Source organism: Gossypium hirsutum, chromosome D05 (assembly GCF_007990345.1).
Source record: "Gossypium hirsutum isolate 1008001.06 chromosome D05, Gossypium_hirsutum_v2.1, whole genome shotgun sequence".
NCBI lineage: Eukaryota > Viridiplantae > Streptophyta > Magnoliopsida > Malvales > Malvaceae > Gossypium > Gossypium hirsutum.
In genome coordinates this window covers 12,803,203-12,829,985 of record NC_053441.1, presented here as the reverse complement: position 1 = coordinate 12,829,985, position 26,783 = coordinate 12,803,203, and the positions used below count along the sequence as shown (strand labels likewise).

Genomic DNA, 26,783 nt, shown 5'->3' with positions numbered 1-26,783 from the left:
ATATTTATTATTTTGTAACTGTAGATGTACAATAACTTTAAAAAATATATATGGTGATTTCAGCCACCAGATAATCAGAGTCAGAATAGATATTTTTTGGATCTGACAATTTACGAAGTGAAGCCCAAATTAAGGAACCTGTAAATTTCATTATAACCAAAGCCCAATATTTTAAATTCGATTTGAGTTTTTTAAAATAAATTTTCTTTGTCAAGTTCAATGGCTTCATAGAATCATACACTTTCGCTTTTGATTTGGCACCGAGTAAAACGTTTCTGCGTCGAATTGTAAATTGCAGTTTTGATTTTCTTTGTCCTAATCACCCTCTTTTGGTGTTTCCTAATGCTTCTCAGGCAGCATGGAATTAAACCCAGATTATCACCCAATCCCCTCTTCATTCTCAACCAATCCTATCTCCATTTTAGCACAAATCCCATTGATGCCCAATCTCCATTCCCGTCATCAGAAACCCAATCCTTTGTTAAAACAATCTGTTCTCAAGTCTATGAATCGTATCAGCAACAAGCCTTCTCTAGATTTTCACCTCCAAGGCTCAACCTTAACATCAATCCTTATTCTTTGACCCATGAACAAGCCATTTCAATCGTTGCTTTTCTGGCAAATGAATCTGGTTCCATGGTTGCTCTAAGTTTCTTTTACTGGGCACTTGATATCTACATATTTAAACGTTTCATGAGGCTTTACATTGTAATTGCCACTTCTTTGATTAAAAACGGTAACTTTGATAGAGCCAATGAAGTAATGCAGTGTCTGGTAAGAAATTTTTCTGAACTCGGGAGGTTAAAGGAGGCTGTTGGGATGGTTTTTGAGATGCAAAATCATGGCTTGAAGCTAAATGCTGAAACCTTTAATTGTATCTTGGGGGTTGGTTTGGAAATGGGGTTGCTTGATTATTTGGAGAAAGTGTTTGATGAAATGTCTGAGAGAGGTGTGTGTGGGGATTTTTGTAGTTATAAATTGATGGTAGTTGGGTATTGTAGAATGGGGAGGGTTTCAGAGGTTGATAAGTGGTTGAAGGAAATGCTGGAAAGAGGGTTCATTGTTGATAGTGCTACTTGCACATTGGTTATCAGTTTGTTCTGTGACAAGGGTTTTGCAAATCGAGCGCTCTGGTACTTTGATAAGATGGTGAAGATGGGATTTAAGCCTAATCTGATTAACTATTCTTGTTTGATTAATGGGTTGTGTGAGAAGGGTAGTATAAAGCAAGCCTTTGGAAAATTGGAAGAAATGGTTAGGGAAGGATGGAAGCCTAATGTGTATGTACATACTGCTCTGATCGATGGGCTTTGCAAGAAAGGATGGACTGAGAAGGCTTTTAGGTTGTTCCTTAAGCTTGTTAGGAGTGATAAATACAAGCCAAATGTCCATACATATACTTCTATGATCTGTGGTTATTGCAGTGAGGAGAAGTTGAATCGGGCAGAGATGTTATTGAGCAGAATGAAAGAACAAGGTTTGGTTCCTAACACCAACACATATACCACTCTTATTAATGGCCATTGCAAAATGGGAAGTTTTGACCGAGCATATGAATTGATGCGTGTAATGGATAAAGAAGGTTTTACTCCGAATATATATACATATAATGCAATTATTTGTGGTCTCTGTAAAAGGGGAAGGGTTCAGGAGGCCTATGAACTGCTTAGAAATGGCCTTCTGCATGGATTGCAAGCTGATAGAGTTACATATACCATTCTCATTACTGAGCAGTGCAAGCAAGCTAATACTGAGCTAGCTATGGCCTTTTTTGGTAAGATGATTAAAGTTGGCCTCCTGCCTGATATGCATTCATATAACACATTGATTGCAGCATTCTGCAAGAAAAAGGAAATGAAAGAGAGTGAGAACCTTTTTGAGGAAGCTTTAAGGCTTGGATTGGTTCCAACCAAGGAGACTTACACATCCATGATAAGTGGGTACTGCCGAGCCGGAAACTTAAGCTTGGGGCTCAAGTTTTTCAACAAGATGAGTGACCACAGTTGTGTACCAGATAGCATCACATACGGAACATTGATCAGTGGACTTTGCAGAGAGTCTAGGTTGGAGGAGGCGTGCCAGTTATATGAGACTATGATGGATAAGGGGCTCTCTCCATGTGAAGTAACTCGGTTAACACTTGCTTACGAGTATTGCAAAAAAGATGATTCTGCCATTGCCATGGTTATGTTGGAAAGACTAGAGAAAAAACTTTGGATGCGCACGGTTAACACCTTGATCAGGAAGCTTTGTAGTGAGAAGAAAGTGGGCATAGCAGCATTATTCTTTCATAGATTATTGGATAAGGATCGCAATGTTGATCGTGTAACTTTGGCAGCATTCGTTACCGCATGTTATGAGACTGACAAGTTTGCTCTTGTCTCTGACCTGAATGAAAGGATCTCTAAAGGAATTGGTTAGCAACCTGGCTGTAGGGCAAATGGTCTATGTAATCAATCAAAAGCTTTTCTGCTGAAGCAGGTAAGGTGTCAAGACATGAAGTTCCCTTTTCTGAATTTTTCAAAAAGAAGTCAATCTTTCGATCCCTTTTTCCTTGGTGGTTCGAGATTCTTCAGTTCCTTTCCCGTCCATTGGCATTTCTGCTGTCAACTGAAAATTCAAAGGACCTGCCTACTGGATAATTTAGTGCTCCTCATGTATTGAGGAATGCATTATTATAACTTTATTTTGTGAAATCAAAAATAAAAAGTTTGCATCGATCACATTGAACGGCAAAATGAATTTCCCTGTTTATCCTCTCAAGTCTTAGCGGATGCTGTTAGTAAGATGTTAGGATTCGAAGGCTTTGTTTCCAGGAAAGAAAGGGGCAAACCTTTGTTATTGTTACCATCCTAGGAACTAACTTTAGTTGTCCAATAATTAATTCCTAGCTCACTTACAATGCAAAACCTTTAAAGATACTCTAATTCTTATCATCATTTTAAAACTTTCTAACCTCTAAATCGTGTTCTTTTGTTGGTAGAAAAAAGAACGTGACATTAAAAACTAGTAAATAGTGCGAAATACAACCATATCACTAGCATCATCTTGCAATAGTGGCAATAAAGAGTCTTGAGAAGAACCGCAAATACAACTAAAAACATTCAACTAGAGTCATTAAAACATAACATATCCGAAGAGGACAAAGTGTGAAAACAGTTTCTTTTTCTTTCTTTTAAACCTCTCAAATCCCAGTGATAAATGTTAAAACTGATTTGTCCTTGAATGATGTCAATGTTTCATCATAATTTTTTCCCCCTAAATGAATTGTCTTAGCAGCTCATATAGTCAAAGTCCAAAAGATCTTAGCTTTTTCTGATGTCGTCGCTTTTGTTACAACTAGTGATATTATTATATATATAGCAGCATTTGTTTTAGCCTCCTCTAAGGTTAGATGCATTGCATCTGTTAATTTAAGCAGCCAAGACCAAGATAAAAGGGTATTTATAGGAGCACCGAAACACATAAATATAAAGGAACATTATAAAAAGCCCATGCTCCCTTTCTTTTGCAAAACCCCGTCATTATTCGGTACCAACAACTCCACTCTCTCATTGTTTGCTTTCAAGGTAAGACTTCTGCTTTAGTTTGATCTCTCTTGACTTTATATTTCTGGGTTTTAGTTTATACGCTGTATCGTTTCCGTTAGTCTCTTTACCTACTCTTGAATATTTTAACTTGCTGCCGAGAAACAAAGGTGATGGGTTATTGTTTTAGTTCAGATCTATTTTGATGATAATGGGTTTCTATCATATCTCTATTCAATCTTTTGACAAATTCATATCGTTTGTTATTAATAATGGGATAAACAGTAGGAGAACTAGTTAATCTTTGGTGCATGTTGAGGAATTTAGACCATATGTGCTTTTTATCTAGTGAATTTTACTCCCTGTCTTACGAGTAAAAACGGTTTCTATTTTTAGGCTTGCTTTATTTGCTCGAACTGATATATATATATATAAATTTTCTTGATGCATCATATGTAAATTCAATTTATTGCCTTGAATGATGATGAACTTCATTTCATGGTAAATATTTTACTCTCCAGCTAATAGCTGAATGAGTCAAGTTTCCTTGATTATACAGAAACAGGATAGAGAGAATTCATTGAAAGAAATATATAAACAAGATTTATATGGGTAATTTAAGACAAAGGACCACAGTTATGTTTTGGGGTTGAGAAAGTCTTCTTGCTTATTAATTGAATCTTGAAGTTGCATGATTTTGTTGGACTTTGAGAAGTCACAAGTTTTGAAATGATGCTTTTTTTTTCAGCGTACTTGTCAAATGGCTCGATCTGCACTGGATGAAATGTCAGATTCTGGGGCTTTTATGAGAACTGCCTCAACATTTCGTAACTTCATCTCTCGAGACCCTGGTTCTCAGTTTCCACCTGAGTCAGGAAGGTATCATTTGTATGTATCTTATGCTTGCCCTTGGGCTTCCAGGTGTCTTGCATACTTGAAGGTCAAAGGCCTTGACAAGGCCATTGGTTTTACGGTGGTGAATCATGCCATGTATTTTAAGCTCTTGTAGTTTGATTAAATCTGTCATAAAGCTAATGATCTTTTGTTGTTCAATTGTTCACCAGTCAGTCAAACCCATATGGGAAAGGACAAAGGAAACTGATGAGCACATGGGATGGGTTTTTCCCACTTCTGATACAGAAGAGCCAGGTGCTGCACCCAACCCCTTTAACGGAGCAAAGAGCATAAGGGAACTATACGAGCTTGCAAGTACGAACTATACTGGGAAGTACACAGTCCCTGTAAGTTCATAAAGTATTAAAAGCGCCTCCACTCTCATTCTGTTTTTCCGTTACATTTCCATGTTCAAGTTCTTTCAATTTATTTTGTGCTTTCTGTTATATTATAGGTCCTATGGGACAAGAAGTTCAAGACTATTGTTAGTAACGAGAGTGCTGAGATAATCCGCATGCTTAATACCGAATTCAACGATATAGCTGAGAATCCTGCTGTGGACCTATATCCTCCACATTTGAGAGCCGAAATTGACAAGACGAATGAGTGGATATACAGCGGAATCAATAACGGTGTTTACAAATGCGGGTTTGCTAGAAAACAAGAGCCTTATGATGAGGTATTTTCATGTGGTTGTTATCTTCGTTCAATGCGAGACTTGTCGGTCTTACATTCTTGAAAGAGTTATATTCTTCTCTAAAGCATGTATTGTCATTGGACCATCAGGCTGTAAAACAACTATATGACGCTTTGGACCAATGTGAGGAGATTCTTTCCAAGCAGCGGTACCTTTGTGGAAACATTCTAACCGAGGCAGATATTCGACTGTTTGTAACCCTCATAAGATTCGATGAGGTATTTCATTTTGCCCGTACAGCTTTCTAATATTATGTATTTGAGATAAACTAAAAACACCTTCAATGGTGACCATTAACGTTCATTGCTTGAGACTCAGACAGAGGCAAAGGAAAAAGCTTTGATTTTCTTTTTGAAAAAAAGATGGAAAACCTTGACATCTTTGCAATAAAATCGTTTCATGCCCATTGATGACGAGTTTGTTTACATAACAGGTCTATGTCGTACATTTCAAGTGCAACAAAAAGCTTCTACGGGAGTACCCGAATTTGTACAACTATACCAAGGACATTTACCAAATTCCAGGCATGAGCAGCACGGTGAATGTGCAACACATCAAGCGCCACTACTATGGTAGCCACCCTTCTATAAATCCATTCGGGATAATCCCTGTTGGCCCAAATATTGACTATTCTTCTCCTCATGACCGAGCACGGTTTACTGCTTAGGAAGTATGTATCCCATAGTAGAAGCTCTTGTTTATTTTGTTCAATGATGCACCGATGCTCGCTGTTGCGGTCGACAACTCCCCTTGCATTTAAGATGAATTAATTCTGGAAAAGACATTATATGTTATACTCTCGTAGATCAAAGTTTTTAGTTTTTACATTGTGGCAGGTTGTTTCTAGTTACCAATAAATACCTGAAGGGGAACGATGGTCGCTTCAGTATTTTCTTTGATAATCAGCTTAATATGCATACAAGCAGTATATGGAATTATATATATTTGTATCTAATCAAAGTTTTACGGTGTCATTTGTGATTAAACTAATGAAATATTCATCTTAGTTATGGACATTTGAAGTTTTCCAGTTCTGGGTGGTTCGAGTTTAAAGAACAGAAAATTCTTGGTGGTCTATATAGAGAGAGAGGCGTATATATATGAAATGCAAATGAAAAACAATAAAAGATAAAACTTTATTAGCTATCCAGAAGTGATGTAATGTAATCTAAATTCAATATTTGAAATGACATAAACACTATTCAGAAGTAATCACACTGTTAATAATCTATGTGTATAAACCATAAAATTCTGATGGAATTTACCAACAAATACAAAATTTGTATCACTCTTCTCCTCAAAAGAGGTCAAAATGGTAATTTTACTAAGCGAAAAGATGAGATCAGGATCGTTCAATCTGGTTGATGAGAAGAAATGCAGACTGAGAGAGAGAGCTGGGCCTGCTGGCACTGGGACCGCTTCAGCCGGGTTCCGCCGCTGCCGCACAGTGTCCTAACCGCCTCCGATTCATCGGGGCACACAAACGAGACCAAGCACTCCGCTAGGGCTCGGTTCAAGTGCCGACAGGCCGCGTCCCGCGTCGCACCAGGTCCGAAACGTTGGTGGCACTCGCTTAGCGCCCTCTGGAGATTCTCGCACCCGGTTCGATCGCGACCGGCTTCTTCCATGTTTATTGTCTGCGACCGCGTCACGCTTCGATCAAAAAGATCCAAATCATTGAAAAAGAAAGAAAGAAAAGGTATCACTCATCACAAGATTGTTTATGACGATGATGATATATCAAAAGCTAAGGGCGTGTGCCACGTAGTAACTAGTACTAAAAGTTTTTATTATATAAAGGGAAAGGTATTAAACTTTTTTAAATAAAATAAAAATGATTTATTAATTAAAAAAACAAAAAACAAAACAAAGTTGAAGATTTATGCGAATTTAATCTAATCCAAATGAAAGATTAAAAGAAGAAGAAATGAGGAGCAAAAGACTTGACCAAAAAGGCCTCAAAGTGAGTGGTGTCACAAAATGAGCGATGGGTGAATTGTGGTGGGAACCCATATGTTTCATTGGGTACATGGATTCAATAATTGCAATGTTGAACTTTTCTCCATGGACCCTTTCACTTCCTCCATTTCTAATCAATGATGCAAAATAATCATATACTACAAGTCATGAACGAACTGTATGTGAAATATGTCCTCTCGCCCCCACAAACTTTTCTATTCTATTGCTGCATTATATTCCACTTTAAATCTTGGCAATTTGATTTCTATAAAACTTTAGGATAAAATTTGCCAATTATGCGGTGACATTCTGCAAATTTAATTTATATCCATTCAAGCTTAATTAATTTATACTCCTATGTAAGTGTCTGATGCGAGTAATGGAAAATCGCACAAATGAACTTCACTCTTTTAGATAAAACCCATTAAATGTGTGAGAGAGAGAAAAAAAGTAAAAGTGATAAAAACAATAATAATAAATTGGGGATACTGAGGGCTTCTTCAACCACCAATTTTGACCCTATATGCCCCCACACGACATCTATTTTCTATCTTATATTATATGATAATGACCCAACCTTTAAATCATAACCTCAAATATATTTTAATTATCTCTATCCCAATAACCAAAAGCAAAAAAATCAAAGATGATAATAAGGGAAATTAAAGAAAAAAGATTATTACTACTAAAATCCTAAATCTAAAATGAATGAATAGGTGGGATTTAGAATTATTTCGGAAAAGAATTTGTGCTGCTTTTGGGGAGCAAATATGGATGGCCCCTAATTTTTTTCTCCATTACACTAAAAATATCAATGTCTAAGAAAAAAAAGAAAAAAGAGTTATTTTACTCTTTGCCCCATTTCTTCCTCCATTATATATTTTCTCTTTATCATGCTTGCACTTTCTTTTCCACCATTATATGCCCAGCCATTCAATGAAATGAAGACTGAATAAAAGAAAGAAAGAAAGAAAGGTATTTTCTTTTCTTTTTCTCCCAATTTTATTTATATTTTCCACTCTAAAAATCTCATCATTGGAATAGTTCCTAGATATGTCTATATTCCGTAATGCAATATGTAATATCTCTATTTATTAATTTAAAATTTTGCTATTGACAACAACAACTACAAAAAAGTTATATATTTGCTTGGCCAAAACACTATAGCAAGTAGCAGCTAGCAGATATTTGGGGCCTTTTCTCTTTCTCTCTCTAACTAGAGCCATCTTTCTTTCCTTTACTAAGAAAAAAGCTTCAATCTTTCTAAATTCAGTGCTTCTCTTTTCTTTTTTTTTTTCGTAGAGATACAAATAGAATAACACAGTCACAGTGAGTGTCACTAAAGCATGGAAATCTCCAAAGGGCTTGACTTGGAGTCCTCTATACCAGCTGCATCATTGTTTATAGGTGAGTTTTAGCTTACTATATGCTTAGGATTCTCGATAAAGGTTATATCTTTTGCTGGGTTTGCATCTAAATTTGTCCAAATATTTTATCTCTTCTTTTGAGTTTTTTATTTTTTATTTTTTATAATTTCCGGGGATTTAATATGTTGAATTGTTGCCTTTTACCTTTCTGGGTTTTCATTAGTCCATTATTGCTCAACTCCTAAAATAGCCATATCCGAAAGGTTTAAAATTTTGCTTCACTTCTTTTCAACATCCTCCAATAAAAAGGGTATCTATTTTGGCTATTGTTTATCTCTCTGCTGATATCAAACCTATTATCCCCATTGGTCATATTTTCTCTCACACTCTTACATGCCTCTTCCAGCTTGGAGAGGATGATATCATCATTCCATCTGGGTTGGCTTTCAGTTTTGAAAACACACTTGGAAGGATTTTCCTCCTTCTATGGCCACTGGACATTGAATGTAATGATGTCCTGTTTTTGTTTCTATTTATTTATTTATTTGTGAAAATTATTGATTATAGGGTAGTTATCTGTTCTATCGAATCTATCCATATTTAATAAGTTAGCTAGGATTAACATTTCATAGATTTGTATTGTATTAGTATTCTCTCTCTGTAAGGGGTTAGAGTTCACAGCTCTTGAATCTTATTTCTCTCTTATTTTTTTCATTTGATCTTTTGCCATTTGCAGTTGTTCTGGTTTGCCATTTAACTACGATTGTTTATCTACTTAATGACCATCAATGTTTTCCACTTTTGTTATTATAAGTAGAATTGCATGTAATCGTATAACTAAGTTTGGTTTGCTTTATATTAGTAAGATATGCTCTGAGTGTTGAGACAAATTGAATTATATGGTTTAAGAGAGCTGTACGATGGAGCGGACCAGATCGGATTTAAGATTTCATAACTCTGGATCAACAGAATCAGAGGAATCCGCTTTAGATTTGGAAAGGAATTGCTGCAACCATGTTAATATGCCTTCATCAAGTCCTTCACCTATTCAACCCTTTGCATCCGGCACTCAGCATCCTGAGAGCAATGCTGCCTACTTCTCATGGCCTACTTCAAGTCGATTAATTGATGCGGCAGAAGATAGAGCAAACTATTTTGGGAACCTACAGAAAGGGGTGTTGCCAGAAACTCTTGGACGGTTACCATCAGGGCAGCAAGCAACCACCTTACTTGAGTTGATGACAATTAGAGCATTTCACAGTAAAAAGCTGCGCAGGTTTAGTCTTGGCACAGCAATTGGGTTCCGTATTCGACGGGGTGTTTTGACAGATATACCAGCTATTCTTGTCTTCGTTGCTCGTAAAGTTCACAGGCAATGGCTTAGCCAATTTCAATGCTTACCTGCTGCTCTTGAGGTAAGTTTATGCCCTTCGCTTCACTTATTTTTCAAAAACTTTTTGGCTTCACTTATCAATAGCTGCTAATGTGGTGGTACAATATCTGTGGGAAATTCACTATTTCATGTCAGATTTGATTTTTTTAAAGTTGTGAATTGTTGATAGTTTTGAAAGTTTCTAAACAGCATAGATCTGATCAAGAAATTTCAAATGTATGACTAACTTTTCTTGAATAGACTTATCTGTTGCATGGAAAGTTAAATGTTTGTTTAAAATATTGTGTCAGGGGCCAGGAGGTGTGTGGTGTGATGTAGATGTGGTGGAGTTTTCTTATTATGGTGCACCTGCTGCAACTCCAAAAGAGCAATTATATACTGAGCTTGTAGATGGCTTTAGGGGAAGTGATCCAGTCATTGGTTCTGGTTCACAGGTAATTGTTCTTATTACGTATGTACAACTTGGTGATTTGATGGGCACTCAAAGACATTCAGTGCTTAAGTATATAGATTTATTAAATGAAGAAAAGGTATTTATGATTTTATTGTATCTTAATGTCTTCAAGTATGTGGTTAACATTGTTTCCTTGCGGGACGAACAATTGCAAGCGTTTTATTTGTTTACGGGTTCTTGATCACAACATTTTATTTACCATTCCTCAGTAACTGATAGCGTATTACTGCTAGTGTTTGTAAATATGAAGTGTTGAGTTTATCATCTTCAGAATAGTAATTTTGTTGCAGTAACTTTTTTTTTCTCTCTGGGACAAAACTTTAGAGTCCTGGTGGTGCTCGTACTAACCAAGCCACCATGATCCTTAAAATTTCTAATTCACATGCTTTCTTCTTATGCTTGCATTATTCTTACATATATTCTGATGTTAATGTTGAAAACTCACAATCTTATACGTATTGCTCTTGGCTCTTGGCTCTTATCATACTGGTCATTGAATTGTAAAAACTAAATCCTTCTCAACTATCTATAACAACGTAAAGAATAATGAGAGTAGATAAAGTTTTGATATTCTTTTGACTATAGTATGAACAATATTGTGAGAAATACTGCAAAAAGTGGTCCCGAGAATAAGTTTAAGGAGCTATTCTGTTGGAATACCATGAAGAGTGGCATGGTAGGACTTTCCTCATAGTCTTTTTCTGAATTTCTGCCCTGTATTGTGTCATCCATATCACCTGCATCGTCATTTTGGTAATAACTATACATTGGCAAAGAATCCTGTTCTGACATGTTGAATCTTTTCAACCACTTGATGGAAATTTTTCTAATGCCATGCAATCTCATATTCTAGTCCGTAGCATATTTGCTTGCTGTCCGAATATTGTTATGGGGAAAGACTCGTTCTTAAATAGTCACTTCCTCTTCTGTTGCCTTAAAAAATTCCAATAGCCATTTGAATGATTCTCTATGACTATCTGATGCTTTAATTCATTTCGCTTTACATCTTGCTGCGCAGTTGAAGTTGTCAGGTTGATAATGAATATGGCAGTATGTAAAAGGTTAACTGTGGGTTTTTTGACAACATTTTGCTAGAAACTTGATTTCAGAGTTACCTGTTTTCTATTGCAAATATTAATGAAGTGTTGAAGGTGGTATGCTTTGTTAATGATTTATTTATGCTACAACTGTGACTGAATCAATCATCTATCTCTCCGTCTTAGATGTGGAGACATTTCGACAGCTTCAAGCTTGAGTTCTCATTCTAGATTTGCTTGGTATCTTTTTGCTGGCATCATGTGTACAGTTCCTTTTTGAACTCCATCCCACATCCTTTAGATAAAAAAATGGCTTTTTCTCTCTCATACTCTGCCCTGGACTTCTTGAGAAATGTTGATATAACTCTTTACTTGTCTTGCACTCAGTTCCTCCTTGCACATGTAGGTTGCGAGCCAAGAAACATATGGTACACTGGGTGCTATTGTGAGGAGCCGAACAGGAAATCGGCAGGTAGGTTTTCTTACAAATCGGCATGTTGCAGTTGACTTGGACTACCCAAATCAGAAGATGTTTCATCCTTTACCGCCCAACCTTGGGCCTGGAGTTTACCTTGGTGCCGTAGAGCGGGCAACCTCATTTATCACCGATGACCTTTGGTATGGAATCTTTGCTGGTATAAATCCAGGTAATGCAGTTCTAATTTTATTTTTCTGCCGTTGATCATTGCATTAGAAAATTTAAGCAAAAATAAATGAGAGAAATTGAACTTGTACCAGGATGCTAGGATCAATTTCATCAAAGATTTATTAGGTTTCATAATCCTGAAGGATGCTATGTTTAACTTTACATTTGTGCTAATGCATTTTTCATTGCGTCCTGACTCCCTTACATGCCCATTACGGTTTGGTCCTCCTGCAGAAACATTTGTGCGGGCAGATGGGGCTTTTATTCCGTTTGCTGATGATTTCAATATGAACAATGTAACTACAACCATAAAAGGCATAGGTCAGATTGGTGATGTCCATATCATAGACTTGCAATCTCCAATCAGCAGTCTCATTGGGAGGCAAGTTGTCAAAGTGGGAAGAAGCTCCGGCTTGACCACTGGGACAATAATGGCATATGCTTTAGAGTACAATGATGAGAAAGGGATCTGTTTTTTTACTGATTTCCTTGTAGTTGGTGAGAACCAGCAGACTTTTGACCTTGAAGGAGACAGTGGAAGCCTCATACTATTAAAGGGTCAGAATGGGGAGAAGCCACAGCCTGTTGGAATCATTTGGGGTGGGACTGCTAACAGGGGTCGGTTGAAACTCAAAGTTGGCCAACCCCCAGAAAATTGGACTAGCGGAGTTGATCTTGGACGTCTTCTAGACCTCCTTGAACTTGATCTCATCACAACCAATGAGGGGATTCAAGGTATGTATTCTCAAAACAATCGTGCTGCAAACTATAGTTCCTGCCAAGCAAATTACATGTTGAAATGGGAGTTCCATTTCGAATGGCTGTAAAGTTTAAAATGTATATAGACTCCAACATTCACTGAATGATAATGAAAATATTAATCAAGCGGTATTTTAGTGTGAAAGGTTTATTTCACTTTTGAGTACTGGTGTTATATCCCTTACTTTTCCTTCATATCATTTGTTATTTAGTAACTTTAGATATGCGGTAATTTAGGTAGAATATCTCACTATCAAGCAAAATAAAGTGTAAATAGAAAAAGATAAGAAGTGGGGAAAGGGCCTTTGTACCTTTATGGTTAATATTTTTTGCATCTGGTCTTGAACTGCGGCATTGACGCTCTCTATTTGTCTTCATTATTGACACAGCTGCAGTGCAAGATCAAAGAAATGCTTCCGCAGCTGGGATTGATTCTACAGTCGGGGAGTCTTCTCCTCTGGTCCAGGTTCCATCCAAGGATAGGATTGAAGAAAACTTGGAGCCAATTAATTTAAATATCCAGCAAGTTCTGACTGAAGACAAGTCCTGGCAAGGGCTTGTGCTACCAATCATGTGTACCGAATATAGAGCTGAAGATAGGGTTGAAGCAGGCTCTAATGTGGAACATCAATTTATCCCTAGTTCCAACGGAAGGTCTCCCGTTAATAACCAACAGGGAAATGGAAATGTGGAATCCAGAAATCTTTCAGCATTAAGGAATGGATCAGATGAGGAGATTTATGTCTCACTGCAGTTAGGAGAGCCAGAACCAAAACGAAGAAAATATTCTGTAGCATCAAAGACTTGAAGTGAGAGTAATGGAGTAGAGGCAATTTGCTTGGAGATATATCATCCTATCAAAATCAGGTCACACAATTATTTCTGTTGCTTAAAATTTGTGTGCCTTCCTGATTATTATATGTATAAAAGAAAACTGTAAGTATCGGGCCGCATGAAGGAGTTCGAGGTTACTTGGGGGAATTATGTCATTTTCCCCCTAACACCATGCTAGGTTTACATGTATGCATTATACGGTCTTAGCGGGAAAAAAGAAATAATGGTTAGGCAGTAGTGGTACCTTGGCTATATATTTCTTTGATTCGTGTTACTGTGTCGAATTGGTGTACCATAAAGCACTCCGAAAGTGGGAGTATGGACAGCTATCAAGAATGAAAAACATCGAAACAATATGTTTTTGATGAATCCACAACTTGGTGATAGCACTTGGGTTCCCCATTCCTCTTTGTTATGATAAAATTTAGTCGGTATTTTCAGGTATGGTCTTGTCTGAATGCATTCATAAATTTTTGGTATTATTTAGGTTGGTTCTAGTTCGTAGCTGTCTCTCCTAACAACGTTGTCCCCAGAGTTCGAATCTAAGCTTTACTATTGCACCAAACCACTTATTATAGAGGTTGAACTCAGGTTTACAAAGATCAACATTCTCTTTTATTCCTTGCCTGAACTAATAAAAACCATTGCAGTAACTGGAGTTCACTTTACTTCTGCAATAGAATTGCTCAAAATTCTGATTTGGAAAATCAAGGTTCATAAAGAAATCATTAAGATACATCATTCGAAAAGTCTGGATTCGGAACCAGTAAGCATTTTTTATCCTTCTAAGTTGTGATTTTCTAAAATAAAAAGAAGCTTCTAATTATATTTAGCTTTAAGAAAATGTTCATGTCAATGCTTATCTCTTCTAATCATATGCATATTAAAGTAGTAATGACGACAAAGAAAAAACAATAAATTTAAATTTCCTTAAAGAAAATCTTCAAAATTGATTTTAGTTTCAAAGTATATGTCTAGACACCCACTTCATATATTGTGAGAAAAGAAATTATTATTTGGAAAACAATAATTACTATCATCAATAATCTCCGAAATGACATTCTCAAGTTCATGCAGCAGTGCAGAAGGATCTGAAAATATTCCATACACAATAAAACACATAACACATATATGGATTTGATGGATAAGGATCTTTCCAACATAACATGAGAAAGAAGCTAAAACAGCTGCAGAGAGTGGGGTAGGTTTAACTGATGATATGATATAAACATTATTATATAAGCATTATTGCTTTCCAAAAGTGGAATAATTTTCTTGTAATTGAAGTGGTCATGTATTTTAAAATTACAAAATATTGAATATAAAAAAAAAACTTAAAACATAAGTATAGAATTATTTTAAAAAAGATTTAGCAAATAATTGGTAATCAAGTTCAATTGTTTAACTTAATAAACATATGTTATTTTTACAATTAATTATGAAAAATAATTGAAAACAATACAAATTAATTTATAAAATCAAATAATTGATAATTATGATTGATGATAATACTAATTATACTGTTTCATTTTACTTAAAAACTAGACTAGTTATAACCTTTCGTGCAGGTACTAGCTAGAGAAACAAAATCACACAGAATCATTTATTCTAAAATTAAAACCCAGTGATTCTAACTTTGCTAGTAGCTGCCGGTCCATCATCGAAATCAAATTAAGTTAATTAGAGCAAAAGAAAACCATTAATGGAAAAGGAATGCAAATAATATTCATGTATATATAATATATATATTTACATGAAGCAGTCAGTAAATTATTTTATCTCAAATTCACAGGAAAGATGAGAAAAAACAAAAAAAAAATGTTTGGGTTTATTAGATTAAGCAAAACTAGCCTCTCAGGGTTATTTTACGAAGCTTTTGGAACTGTGGATACAGTTCTTGTACTTCAGACCTTACCAAAATAAAATCCTGAAAGTTCAGTTATCAGATCACAATGTCAAACATAATTCATTGCATGCAGCCCTCAATGAGTCAGATACATTGCTACACACAAACACATATATCCTAATGTAATGAAAATGAAAAAGGGTTGAGTCCTAGGCTAGATGCTGACCCCTGAAAATCCCCAAAAAAGAAATGGTAACTAAAAAGAGAAACCATTGGATTTGAGATATGAGTAGGGGTTTTTTTTTCTATTTGAATAAAATTTTCATATGAAACAAACTATAACCAAAACTTATAAGGACATGACTGTCTACATTAAAGATTTTGTCGATCCACAAATTAAAAGGCCACCAACTGCGCTGTCCCAAGATCATGTACTAAAAAAAATGACCATAGCAGATGATATCAGCCGTTCAAAACTTAAATGCTGAAAGTAACTATCTCCTTTTTTGCCAGTAAGTCCAAATTAATACCAACCGTCCAAGCTGATTATTGTTTAATATAAACAAATATAATACACCAAGATTAAATCTGGGATTTTGAGAAACAAATTCATGAACGAGACAAAAGATTTGTAAAAACCAGCTAGATGCAAACATGAACTGGTTCTGTAATGAAGACATGAGTCTAGTTTACGCTTTCCTACAGTAATTGTGTCTAAAGATAAAACAAAAATGGAAGAAAATATACACACAATCATTTCATTTCACATGCTATCGTGTTTATTCAAACATTCATGAACCATAAATTGCATGACTAGCTGTGTCTCACCAATAATATTAATATGCCATTATTTCTGATCGTATGGCATATAAATACACAACTTTTAATTCAATGCATTATTTTCTGTACATATATAGAATTCATCAGCTCCCATTGAAATGGTTATTACTATACTGAAAGTGGTGCATTCAAATTGGTGGGTCATGAAAACATCAAATTGGTCCCCTAACAGTGTGTTGGGAGGGAGGCAACTGAGGCAACCAAATCACAGTTATTTTTGTCTCCTCACTAAAATCAAGCTCAACTCCCCAAGCAGCAGTATGAAATAAACATTGTGGTAAATTATAAGGGGCATCAAATTTCAAGAATCCCATTTATATATATAGTTTGCAATATGTAATTGGGGTGATACACCAATATATCACAGTATTATAAAATAGTACTGTGCATCAATCTGATTATCAATCATGTTTTTCTTGTGTAATGGGATTTTGTTTTACTTCATGATTATGGATACCACCAAGGAAGTGAAGACAAAGTTGCACACACAGGCATGCAAACAGCTCATGAAAACTGTGCATAGTCAACATTATCTTTTCTTCCTTGGAAAATAAAAAATAATTATCTTATAAGGTATATAATAAGAGGTCAAACAAGCACCAGGATGAAGTTGAAAGTTCATCATATACATATGGCTTCATGTATTAAGTGTCTGAATAAATGTATGCAAGCAGTAAAGAGAGAGAGAGGAGATATGCAGATGACTGCAATTTCTCAGAAAATCAATATATCAGGGAAAACTACATCAAGAAATGAAAAAGTTTTGAGCCAAGCATAGAGGTATTACCTGGAAATGAAGGTCTTAATTACTTAAAGAGCAAAAATCTCAAGTATCCATATGATATGTAGGTAGGAAGAAAGTTCTTTTGTTGGTGAGTGAGTGATTGAAGCTGCAAGATGACCTGATAGTATGAACCGACAACCTATGAAGCTTAAGTACAGGCAGGGTTCTTTATAAACAAATCTAAGTTGCCTGGTAATCTAAGACTCTAAAAGCCCATAATCAAATGATTGATAAACTTCTCCTGAAAGAAAAAAAAAAAAGAAGAAAAAAAACTCATCTTGGACTCAAAAAGAATTTTGATCTAAAACCGGTCATAAACAATCTAACTTAACATACCTGTACAAAAACTATAAAAGAGGCCTAAGAATACAAAATAAAAAAAGGGTGATAACTAGGTCCATTACCAGATCATGCTGGCAGCTTCAACCTCTCAAACCAACATACCAGAGAAACAATAAGCCGAAAAATGGAGTAAACAAGGGGCTTTCTTACCCTTTTGCTGTAAATTAAGGCTCACACTATATAGGGGAAGGAGAAGGGTTTTCGTATATAGGTATAAGATTTGAGAAAGGGAAGAAAGGTGCGAGAGACATGCATGTTTTTAAGGTACCAAATCCCTCGTGATTCTCATCTGCAATCTATATAATTTAATGCACCTTTCCCTCCTCCTTGCACTGTGTCATAGAGAGGGGGTATTTAATGGAGGCTCTTGGTTCTTCTTTACAGCTATTGACACTGACTTGTTGATATAAATTAGATCAACAAGGGAGCAGTTGGACTTTTAAACAAATTACAATAACACAGAGTTTAACTCCAAATCAAAGAAACGGTCAACCTGTTAAAAGTCTCTTTGGAAACCAACAAAAATCCTTAAATTCAGATTACCACATATTATCATTAAACTAATCAAAATTCAAAAGTAAAGACTAAAAAATACTTTTTTTTTCTGAGATAGAAGCACAAGCTGGACATTGATGGTTCAAATTAAGCATGCAATGCTTGCTTTTATCGATATGTCCTTTACCCTAAAGCAAAGAACATGGTATCTATATAGATGTTTGTTAAAATAAAAAAATAAATCTTTTTTTTTTTAAAAAATTATCTTGTAAGAGAACATTAAGCAGGCGGTCGATAAAGACGGTCGGCATGTGCTTAGTGACCTTTTGGTCCCTTCGATAAATATATATGTATGTATATGATTAAAGATTATTATTATTTAAATAAAGATGAAGGGTATGTATTGGCCAGGTTGGTGGAATCAGTACAGGGAGGAAGGAGGGGCATGGTTTTGTCTTTAGCTTTGGGTGGTTCCCTGTGTCTTTGGTTTTTTTTTTTCATGGTTGACAAAACAGTGACATATTAGACAAAGCCCTAATGGAACGGGAAGGACCACACACCTTTTTATTAGCTTTGATTAATTAATGGAAAGGCTCACATGGTTTTGCCTTGTTATTTAGCTTCTAGGCTTTGCCAGATAGCGTGGATAGAATAATGAAAAGATTAATTTTTTTAAAATAAAAAATAATTTTATTGTTTTGGTATTTAAAATAATTCTTTTTAACTATTACTTGATAAAACTGAAAATTAAAAAAATATTATTTTACTATTATATCAATTATAAGTTAATTAAGATGAAAACAATACATATGTAATATTAATTAAGATGAAAACAATACATATGTAATATTGTAAATATACAAACTTGACTGTCACCACTCTCATTTTGACACAATTGAAAAGTTGAAGAACATAAACTAAAAAAAGGTAATTGCTTTATGATAATACCAATTATGAGTTAATTAAGATGAATAAAATATCTTTGTAAATATACAAATTTGATCCGTCCTCTTTTTTGTTTGCCATTTGTTTGTTTGTTTTTAATATTTGTAAATATATATATATTTTTTCTTTTTTTACTAAACACACCCAAACCTGGTTTTCTTTTGTATTTTCACCCTTTTCTTAAAATCTATTTTCCATAAAAAATACACAAAAAGAGTTAAAACTTTATCTGATTAAGGTAGGTGATGTGGTGGTTGTGATTGTGAATGTATATAGAAGGAAGAGGAGTCTTAATTTCATTAGGTTTCTTTTATATATATATGATATAACTATATTCATTTTAAATGTTTTCTTGCATTTAAAGGGGAAAAAAAATCTTTTCGTTATTATTTTTGGTCCCACTTGTGTGTTATAATACAGCTTATGTTTCTTTCAAGATATGGCTTTCCAGATGCCTTATGTTTGTTCCACACATGAGTCTATACAAATTCCGATCCGTCACCGTTTTGAATATTTCTTTTACCTCTGGTCTTCATTCATCATTGACGTAAAATTTACAGAGAAAAAAAGTACAAGTTTAACTACATAACAAGAAAAACATACCCTTTTTAGTTATATGATAATAACATTTTTTTAAATGATAGATAAATATTTAAAAAAAAAGTTTATAATATAGTGAGAGAGAAAGTTATAGCTGAATTACAAAAAAGAGAAAAATAGAAAGATATATGTGAAGAGGGTAGTTCTACAATTTAAATAATTATAAACAGAAAGTTATTCCCTATTATAAATTTTAAATCTTATTTTCATATTTTTTTTAAAAATAAAAAAAGGAAAAAAATATTTTCAATTGAGTTGATGTTCAATTAATCAAATTATTATTATTTTTTGGATCTAACCTGCCCTTAGTATGTAAAAATGTTAGAAGAAATATTATTTAATTCATTCAACGCGTGGAAAAGTTATTTAATTTTTTGTAAAAACCTTTTACTACTCAACTCAATAAATATGAAAAAACTGTTTTCAATATTCTCCCTCTCTTCAGACAAAAACAAACACCCATTTTCAAAATTTTCAAGTTCCCAGTTTTCCAAGTTTATGTAGAAATGGGCATAATTAATCGTTGATCCTTGATTGAATTTCACTATTTGGAAATCAAATTCTAGGCAATTAGCTAGCTAGCTAGTTTTGGTGCACATGGAAAATGACAATAACTGATTAGCCACAGAGGGGAGGGGGGACTTGGTGGTTTTGTCTGCTCCCTTTGACCTTTCCATACAAAAATATTTTATTCATTGGAAAATTAAATTTGTTACTTGTCTTATCTGCCTTCAGTATATATTGATATGTCAATGTTAATATTCTTCTTAGGCTTATCCCGTGAGAAGAATAGACATCTCTCTCTCCCTCTTTATCGTTTGCTCATACGCATGTGGAATCTTTTTAACTTAAATTCCTGTAGTAATTGAATAAGTCAGAGCAATTAAACGCGGATTTTTATGCCTTCTTTTAACTTTTTCACATCTTGTAATGGCCTAAATCTTGAAAGCACTTCCATACAATAATCACATACATTTCCACATTTCAATGTTCTCTTCTATGCTTCGAAGCCATGCATCGGGATTAAACTTTAACATACATATATAGAGAGAGAAAGAGAGTTCCAAAAACATGTATGTACACACACATATTTCATTAAGTTTCCGAGGACATATGTTTATTTTCGTGTAAAAATTTTGAACTCCTTGAATTGGGTTTTTGGATATTTTTTAGGTCGTACAACTCTCTCTCTCTCTATATATATAGAGAGAGAGAGATGGATCTTCTTACCATTTTGGGTTGTGAATGGAAATATCAGTTATGCATGCAGAAACAAGGAGAATAATACAGCTTATGCACTGTGTATATGTCTGCTAGGAGTTCATGAATCTAGAGCTGATACATTAACAAGGGGCCAAACAAGAGGAACCTTTTTTTTAAAATTTAGAATATCTCCTTTTCGTTATATATTTGAAACCCCAAATTAATTTAATTAATTCATGGTGTAAAGCAACATTAAATTTCAAATCTTAACATCTATGATCTTTCTTTTCTTTTTACTCTTGAATTATGGGATATATATTTGTAACCGTAATTTTCTCAAATCTAAACTTGAATAATTCACCAAACATTTACCGTGATTTTTGCCAACGACATTGAGGTATAGAGGCGTGAGACAAAACTTTTTTGATTTGTAGTTTGAAGAAAATTAAAGTTGATGATGATTAAAGGAAGGGTTGAGAAACTTCTTTTTGTTTTTTTCCCTCATCCATTTAAACAATGTTTTAGGGTCCATCTAAAATGTGATTATGTTTCTATGTTTCCTATGTTGATCATGCATTATTGAAAAGTTAATGGTAGCTTAAATAAATATATATAGGAATTAATATGGGCATGGCAAACATGTTTAATCAAATCCAATTCCATATGAATAAATAATATAAATTAATGATCATTATTCAGATACATTAACTATATGATTACTAGCCTCTCTCTTTTTAATAATTATTAATCCCAATTGCATTATTTGTATTAATGAGAATTTGACTCTATAATGAAAATTTAAGTAAAAAGTTACTGAACTGTTTTACCAGAGGAAAAACAAATTCAAAGTCGACATGGATTTGAGCTTCCTATTAAACATATCAATCATTGTGTTAATGCCATTAATTAGCAGTTGGGAGGTAGCTTAGCTAACAGTTTTAACGAATGTATTAGGACCAAGTCTTGATGAAAAAGGCATTAGGTGATGTTTGGTAGCATCAACCAGGGTCACACCAAATTTTAGCAAATAATTAGTTCAAGCATTAATTGGGACAGATCCTTTCTTAATTTAGTTATCTTGTGACATACTTTTATATATAATAAAAAAAAAAGTCACAGAATAAGTTAATTTATGAAAAAAAAGGGGAAAGTATTTAATAATTAATTATATATTTAAATCATTTGACTTATTATCTCATCCATGTATGAAACAGATATAGGAGGTTTTTTTTCTTTATATATATTAAGATATTATGATATTTTATTTCTTAAAGTAATTTTATTTTATTTCTAAAATAATGTTTTTTTATTGGATTCTAAAATTAATGCCAGTTATCTTATTGGAACCCACCCATTGTTTGAAAAGTCAAAAAGGGTGGGCACCGAAAGTAGAAAGTAAAATTGGTTGGCAAGTTGGGTTAAAAGTTGGCATGGATAATTGCAATTTTGGTCCCTAATTGTATAGGGACATTGCAAGTTGATCCTTGAACCTCAACTATAAATAGGCCTAACCATTTCTTACTTTCTTCATCCCACACTTGCCATTCTCTACTTAAGGCAATTGTTCTCTCTCCCTATTTGTAAACTTTCACTTGTATTTTGGAGTGAAATATATTTGGTAGTGCCTGAGGACGTAGGCAAAATTTGCTGAACCTCGTTAAAATTCTAGTGTTCTTTATTTTTGTTCTGCATATTTTGCAAGTGTCATTGTAGTGATTTATTGTGCTATTAAATTACGATAGAGGGATATTCTGGCTAGGAAAGATCTGGTATGTAAGCGATCCTCGTGATCCACCTCTCTTTCCTGGGAATTGAACTTAGTGTGATTTTTCAGTACAATAATTTTACTCTTTCACACGCTTCCGCGCAACAATTGGTACCAGAGCCAGGTTCGTACTTGGGGAATACGACCGTTTACGGTACTATTCACGTATACGGCACTATTCACGTATACGTACTATTCACGTATACGGCACTATTCACGTATACGTACTGTTCACGTATACAGTAGTTGGGATTGAGGAGAAAAATGGCAGCAGCATCGTCATCAGCAAGGACTACTGTGACAAATGCAAAATTTGAAGTAGAGAAATTTGACGGTACCAATAATTTTGGTATGTGGCAGTGTGAGATCCTGGATGTCTTATGTCAGCAAGAGCTGGATATAGCCCTTGAAGAAAAACCTGACAAGATGGATGACAAGGAGTGGGCCAAGATCAATAGACAGGCGTGTGGTACAATCCGCCTATGTTTGGCCAAAGAGCAGAAGTACTCCGTCATGAGGAGACATCAGCGAAGAAGCTGTGGGATACATTGGAAGAAAAGTTTCTAACGAAAAGTCTTGAAAATAGGCTTTATATGAAAAAGAAACTTTTTCGGTTCACTTATGCACCCGGTATGTCGATGAATGACCATGTGAACTCATTCAATAAAATTTTAGCAGACTTGCTAAATTTGGATGAGAAATTTGAAGATGAAGACAAGGCATTATTGTTGTTGAATTCCCTTCCTGATGAATATGATCATCTTACCACCACATTGCTTCATGGGAAAGATTCAATCACATTTGATGCAGTCTGTAGTGCGTTGTATAGATCTGAGACTCGAAAGAAAGATAAAAGAGATCACAGAGATACAACTGCAGAAGTCTTAACAGTAAGAGGTCGTTCACACAGCAGCAAACCTGGTAGAAGGGGTAAGTCCAAAGGGAGACCCGCCAAAGATGAATGTGCCTTTTGTCGTGAGAAAGGGCATTGGAAAAAGAATTGTCCTAAGTTACAAAAGGGCAAGTCTATTTCTAATGCATGTGTAGCGGAGCATGATGAGGAGTCAGACTTTAGCTTGGTTGGCATGGCAATGGCATGTCAAACGGATGAGTGGATATTGGATTCGGGATGTACTTACCATATGTGTCCTAATAAGGACTGGTTTTCTAGTCTTGAAGAACTAGAAGGTGGAGTTGTTTTTATGGGCAATGATAGTGCCTGTAAGACAATGGGTGTAGGTACAATCAAATTGAAGAACCATGACGGCTCAATCCAAGTTCTGACAGATGTTCGCTATGTACCCAGCTTGAAGAAAAATCTCATCTCATTAGGGGCCCTAGAATCTAAAGGGCTCACAATCACTTTGAGAGATGGATTACTAAAGGTAGTAGCTGGGGTATTGACGGTGATGAAAGGCACTAGAAGAAATAACTTGTACTATTTAAATGGAAGTACAGTTATTGGATCAACATCAACAGCTTCTGCGAAAGATGCAGATTCAGAGGCTACCAGGTTATGGCATAGGCGATTGGGACATGCTGGTGAAAAAGCTTTGCAGACTTTGGCGAAGCAAGGCTTGTTGAAAGGTGCAAATTCTTGCAAATTGGAATTCTGTGAACATTGTGTTCTGGGCAAGCAGACGAGGGTAAAATTTGGTTCAGCAATTCACAATACGAAAGGAATTCTGGACTATGTTCACAGTGATGTGTGGGGACCTACCAAAGTGGCTTCTTTGGGAGGTATGCACTATTTTGTCACTTTTCTTGATGATTATTCAAGAAAAGTATGGGTGTATCTAATGAAAAGAAAAAATGAAGTTTTGGATGCATTTCTGAAGTGGAAGAAGATGGTGGAGACTCAGACAGGTGAAAGGTCAAACGACTTCGATCAGATAATGGTACTGAGTACAAAAATGATCCATTTCTACAAGTATGTCAAGATGAGGGCATTGTGCGACACTTCACTGTTCGAGATACACCACAGCAGAATGGGGTGGCAGAACGCATGAATCGGACTATACTGGAGAAAGTTCGATGTATGTTGTCCAATGCTGGATTGGGCAAGGAATTTTGGGCTGAGGCAGTTACATATGCGTGCCATCTAATTAACCGATTGCCATCAGCTGCAATAAATGGAAAAACTCCTATGGAGATGTGGACTGGTAAACCTGCTACTGATTATGATTCTTTACATGTTTTTGGTTCCACTGCATATTATCATGTAAAAGAATCTAAGTTAGACCCAAGAGCAAAGAAAGCATTATTCATGGGTATAACTGGTGGTGTAAAAGGATACCGTCTCTGGTGTCCTGATACAAGGAAGATTGTTTTCAGTAGAGATGTAACTTTTGATGAATCAACATGATGAAGAACGAGGATTCACAAAAGGATGACAAAACCAGTAGTACTTTGCAGCAGGTGGAGTTTGAAAAGGTTAATGATGATCCAGCTAATATTGAAAGAACAAATGATGAAGAAGTTTCGACCCAAGAACTTCTACAGCAACAAGATTCAATTGCATATAGGAGGCCAAGAAGAGAGATTCGTAAGCCTGCTCGCTTTGAGATATGGTGGCCTATGCACTTCCAATTGCAGATGATGATGTTCCTTCCACTTACACAGAAGCAATAAGTAACTCTGATGGTGTAAAGTGGAAGCAAGCTATGAATGAAGAAATGCAGTCTCTTCATAAAAATAGGACTTGGGAGTTGGTGAGACTGCCCAAGGGAAAGAAGGCAATTGGATGCAAATGGGTATATGCAAAGAAGGAAGGATTTCCTGGTAAAAATGAAATTCGATACAAGGCTAGATTGGTAGCAAAGGGTTACGCTCAGAAAGAAGGAATAGACTACAATGAAGTGTTTTCTCCTAGTTGTGAAGCATTCGTCTATTCGGATTTTGCTAGCCTTGGTTGCGCAATAGATCTTGAACTAGTTCAGCTTGATGTGAAGACAGCATTTTTACACGGTGATTTGGAAGAGGAAATCTATATGACTCAGCCTGATGGATTCAATGTTGCTGATAAAGAAAATTGGGTTTGCAAACTGACAAAGTCGCTTTATGGATTGAAACAATCTCCAAGGCAGTGGTACAAGCGATTTGATCAGTTCATGAAAGGGCAAAGGTACACAAGAAGTAAATTTGATCATTGCGTATATTTTCAGAAGCTACAAGAAGGAACTTTCATATACTTGCTCTTATATGTTGATGATATGCTATAGCATCTAAGAGCAAAGTTGAGATTGAGAGATTGAAGACTCAACTCAATCTCGAGTTTGAGATGAAAGATCTAGGTGAAGCTAAGAAGATTCTTGGCATGGAAATATGTAGAGATAGAGCTCATGGCAGAGTTAGCTTGTCTCAGAAGCAGTATTTGAAGAAAGTACTACAGCAGTTTGGCATGAACGAGCAGACCAAACCTGTAAGTACCCCGTTGGCTTCTCATTTCAAGCTTTCTGCACAACTATCTCCTTCGACGAATACGGAACGAGAATACATGTTGCAAGTTCCGTATTCTAATGCAGTGGGTAGCTTGATGTATGCAATGGTGTGTACAAGACCCGACATTTCACAGGCAGTTAGTATAGTGAGCAGGTATATGCATAATCCTGGAAAAGGACATTGGCAAGCTGTGAAATGGATTCTACGGTATATTCAGAAGACCGTGGATGTTGGATTACTGTTCAAGCAGGATAATACACTTGGTAAAGGTGTTATTGGGTACGTTGATTCTGACTATGCCGGTGATTTGGACAAGCGAAGATCAACCACCGGTTATGTGTTTACACTTGCTGGAGGACCAATAAGTTGGAAGTCTACACTACAGTCTACAGTTGCATTGTCAACCACAGAAGCCAAGTACATGGCTGTAACAGAGGCTGTAAAGGAGGCTATTTGGTTACAAGGTATGGCTAAAACCTTGGGGTTGGTTCAGGAGCATATTAACGTGTATTGTGATAGTCAAAGTGCTATTCATTTAGCAAAGAATCAAGTCTATCATGCACGTACAAAACATATCGACGTACGATTCCATTTTGTGCGGGAAATTATTGAAGAGGGGAAAATTTGTCTTCAGAAGATCAAGACTGCAAATAATCCCGCAGATATGATGACCAAGGTGGTAACAGCAACCAAGTTCGAACATTGTTTGAACTTGATTAATATCCTGCAAGTTTAACAGTTGAAGAAGGCACTATCAAGTATTGTTGTCAAAGGCAGAAAGAATTGTGTGAAGATAAGATTATCCTAATCAAATCTTCAAGGTGGAGATTATTGGAACCCACCCATTGTTTGAAAAGTCAAAAAGGGTGGGCACCGAAAGTAGAAAGTAAAATTGGTTGGCAAGTTGGGTTAAAAGTTGGCATGGGATAATTGCAATTTTGGTCCCTAATTGTAT

The 26,783-nt window shown here is 35.4% G+C and overlaps 3 protein-coding genes and 1 long non-coding RNA gene across 8 annotated transcripts; 3 read left to right on the top strand and 1 right to left on the bottom strand.

Moving 5' to 3' along the window:
- Window positions 1-342: 342 nt before the first annotated feature.
- On the top strand, window positions 343-2,723 carry LOC107905990 (pentatricopeptide repeat-containing protein At4g19890). The gene has a single exon (XM_016832797.2). The coding sequence runs from the start codon at window positions 343-345 to the stop codon at window positions 2,419-2,421; it is 2,079 nt and encodes a 692-aa protein (XP_016688286.2). The 3' UTR covers window positions 2,422-2,723.
- Window positions 2,481-6,060, top strand: LOC121217726 (glutathionyl-hydroquinone reductase YqjG). Its single transcript, XM_041093819.1, has 6 exons — window positions 2,481-3,569; window positions 4,276-4,500; window positions 4,592-4,768; window positions 4,876-5,100; window positions 5,208-5,336; window positions 5,552-6,060. The coding sequence occupies exons 1-6, from the start codon at window positions 3,495-3,497 to the stop codon at window positions 5,783-5,785; spliced, it is 1,065 nt and encodes a 354-aa protein (XP_040949753.1). The 5' UTR covers window positions 2,481-3,494; the 3' UTR covers window positions 5,786-6,060.
- A 1,818-nt stretch (window positions 6,061-7,878) lies between these two features.
- On the top strand, window positions 7,879-14,011 carry LOC107958309 (protein NARROW LEAF 1). 5 transcript variants are annotated; one of them, XM_016894032.2, is made up of 7 exons: window positions 7,879-8,052; window positions 8,380-8,484; window positions 9,354-9,859; window positions 10,128-10,271; window positions 11,735-11,975; window positions 12,209-12,709; window positions 13,123-14,011. In XM_016894032.2, exons 2-7 carry the CDS (start codon window positions 8,424-8,426, stop codon window positions 13,539-13,541), a joined length of 1,872 nt encoding a protein of 623 aa, XP_016749521.2. In that variant the 5' UTR covers window positions 7,879-8,052; window positions 8,380-8,423; the 3' UTR covers window positions 13,542-14,011. The 5 variants fall into 5 exon arrangements, with proteins under 5 accessions (XP_016749521.2, XP_040949752.1, XP_016749520.2 ...); XM_041093818.1 differs by having other exon boundaries at window positions 7,937-8,052; window positions 9,414-9,859; XM_016894031.2 differs by lacking the exon at window positions 7,879-8,052 and having other exon boundaries at window positions 8,136-8,484.
- Window positions 12,072-15,125, bottom strand: LOC121217725 (uncharacterized). The gene is made up of 2 exons (XR_005913911.1): window positions 13,045-15,125; window positions 12,072-12,749 (listed from the first exon to the last, which is right to left on the bottom strand). It is a non-coding gene; the product is annotated as an uncharacterized lncRNA (long non-coding RNA).
- Window positions 15,126-26,783: the final 11,658 nt, after the last annotated feature.

What these genes read in the sequence shown, in the direction of transcription:
- LOC107905990 (XM_016832797.2), top strand. Translation starts at nt 343, where the DNA reads ATGCTTCTCAGGCAGCATGGAATTAAACCCAGATTATCACCCAATCCC.
- LOC107958309 (XM_016894032.2), top strand. Translation starts at nt 8,424, where the DNA reads ATGGAAATCTCCAAAGGGCTTGACTTGGAGTCCTCTATACCAGCTGCA. An exon ending in GCTTACCTGCTGCTCTTGAG is followed by an intron (nt 9,860 to 10,127) that starts GTAAGTTTATGC and finishes ATATTGTGTCAG; the next exon opens with GGGCCAGGAGGTGTGTGGTG. An exon ending in CTTTGCTGGTATAAATCCAG is followed by an intron (nt 11,976 to 12,208) that starts GTAATGCAGTTC and finishes GTCCTCCTGCAG; the next exon opens with AAACATTTGTGCGGGCAGAT.
- LOC121217726 (XM_041093819.1), top strand. Translation starts at nt 3,495, where the DNA reads ATGCTCCCTTTCTTTTGCAAAACCCCGTCATTATTCGGTACCAACAAC. An exon ending in CTGGGAAGTACACAGTCCCT is followed by an intron (nt 4,769 to 4,875) that starts GTAAGTTCATAA and finishes GTTATATTATAG; the next exon opens with GTCCTATGGGACAAGAAGTT. An exon ending in AACAAGAGCCTTATGATGAG is followed by an intron (nt 5,101 to 5,207) that starts GTATTTTCATGT and finishes TTGGACCATCAG; the next exon opens with GCTGTAAAACAACTATATGA.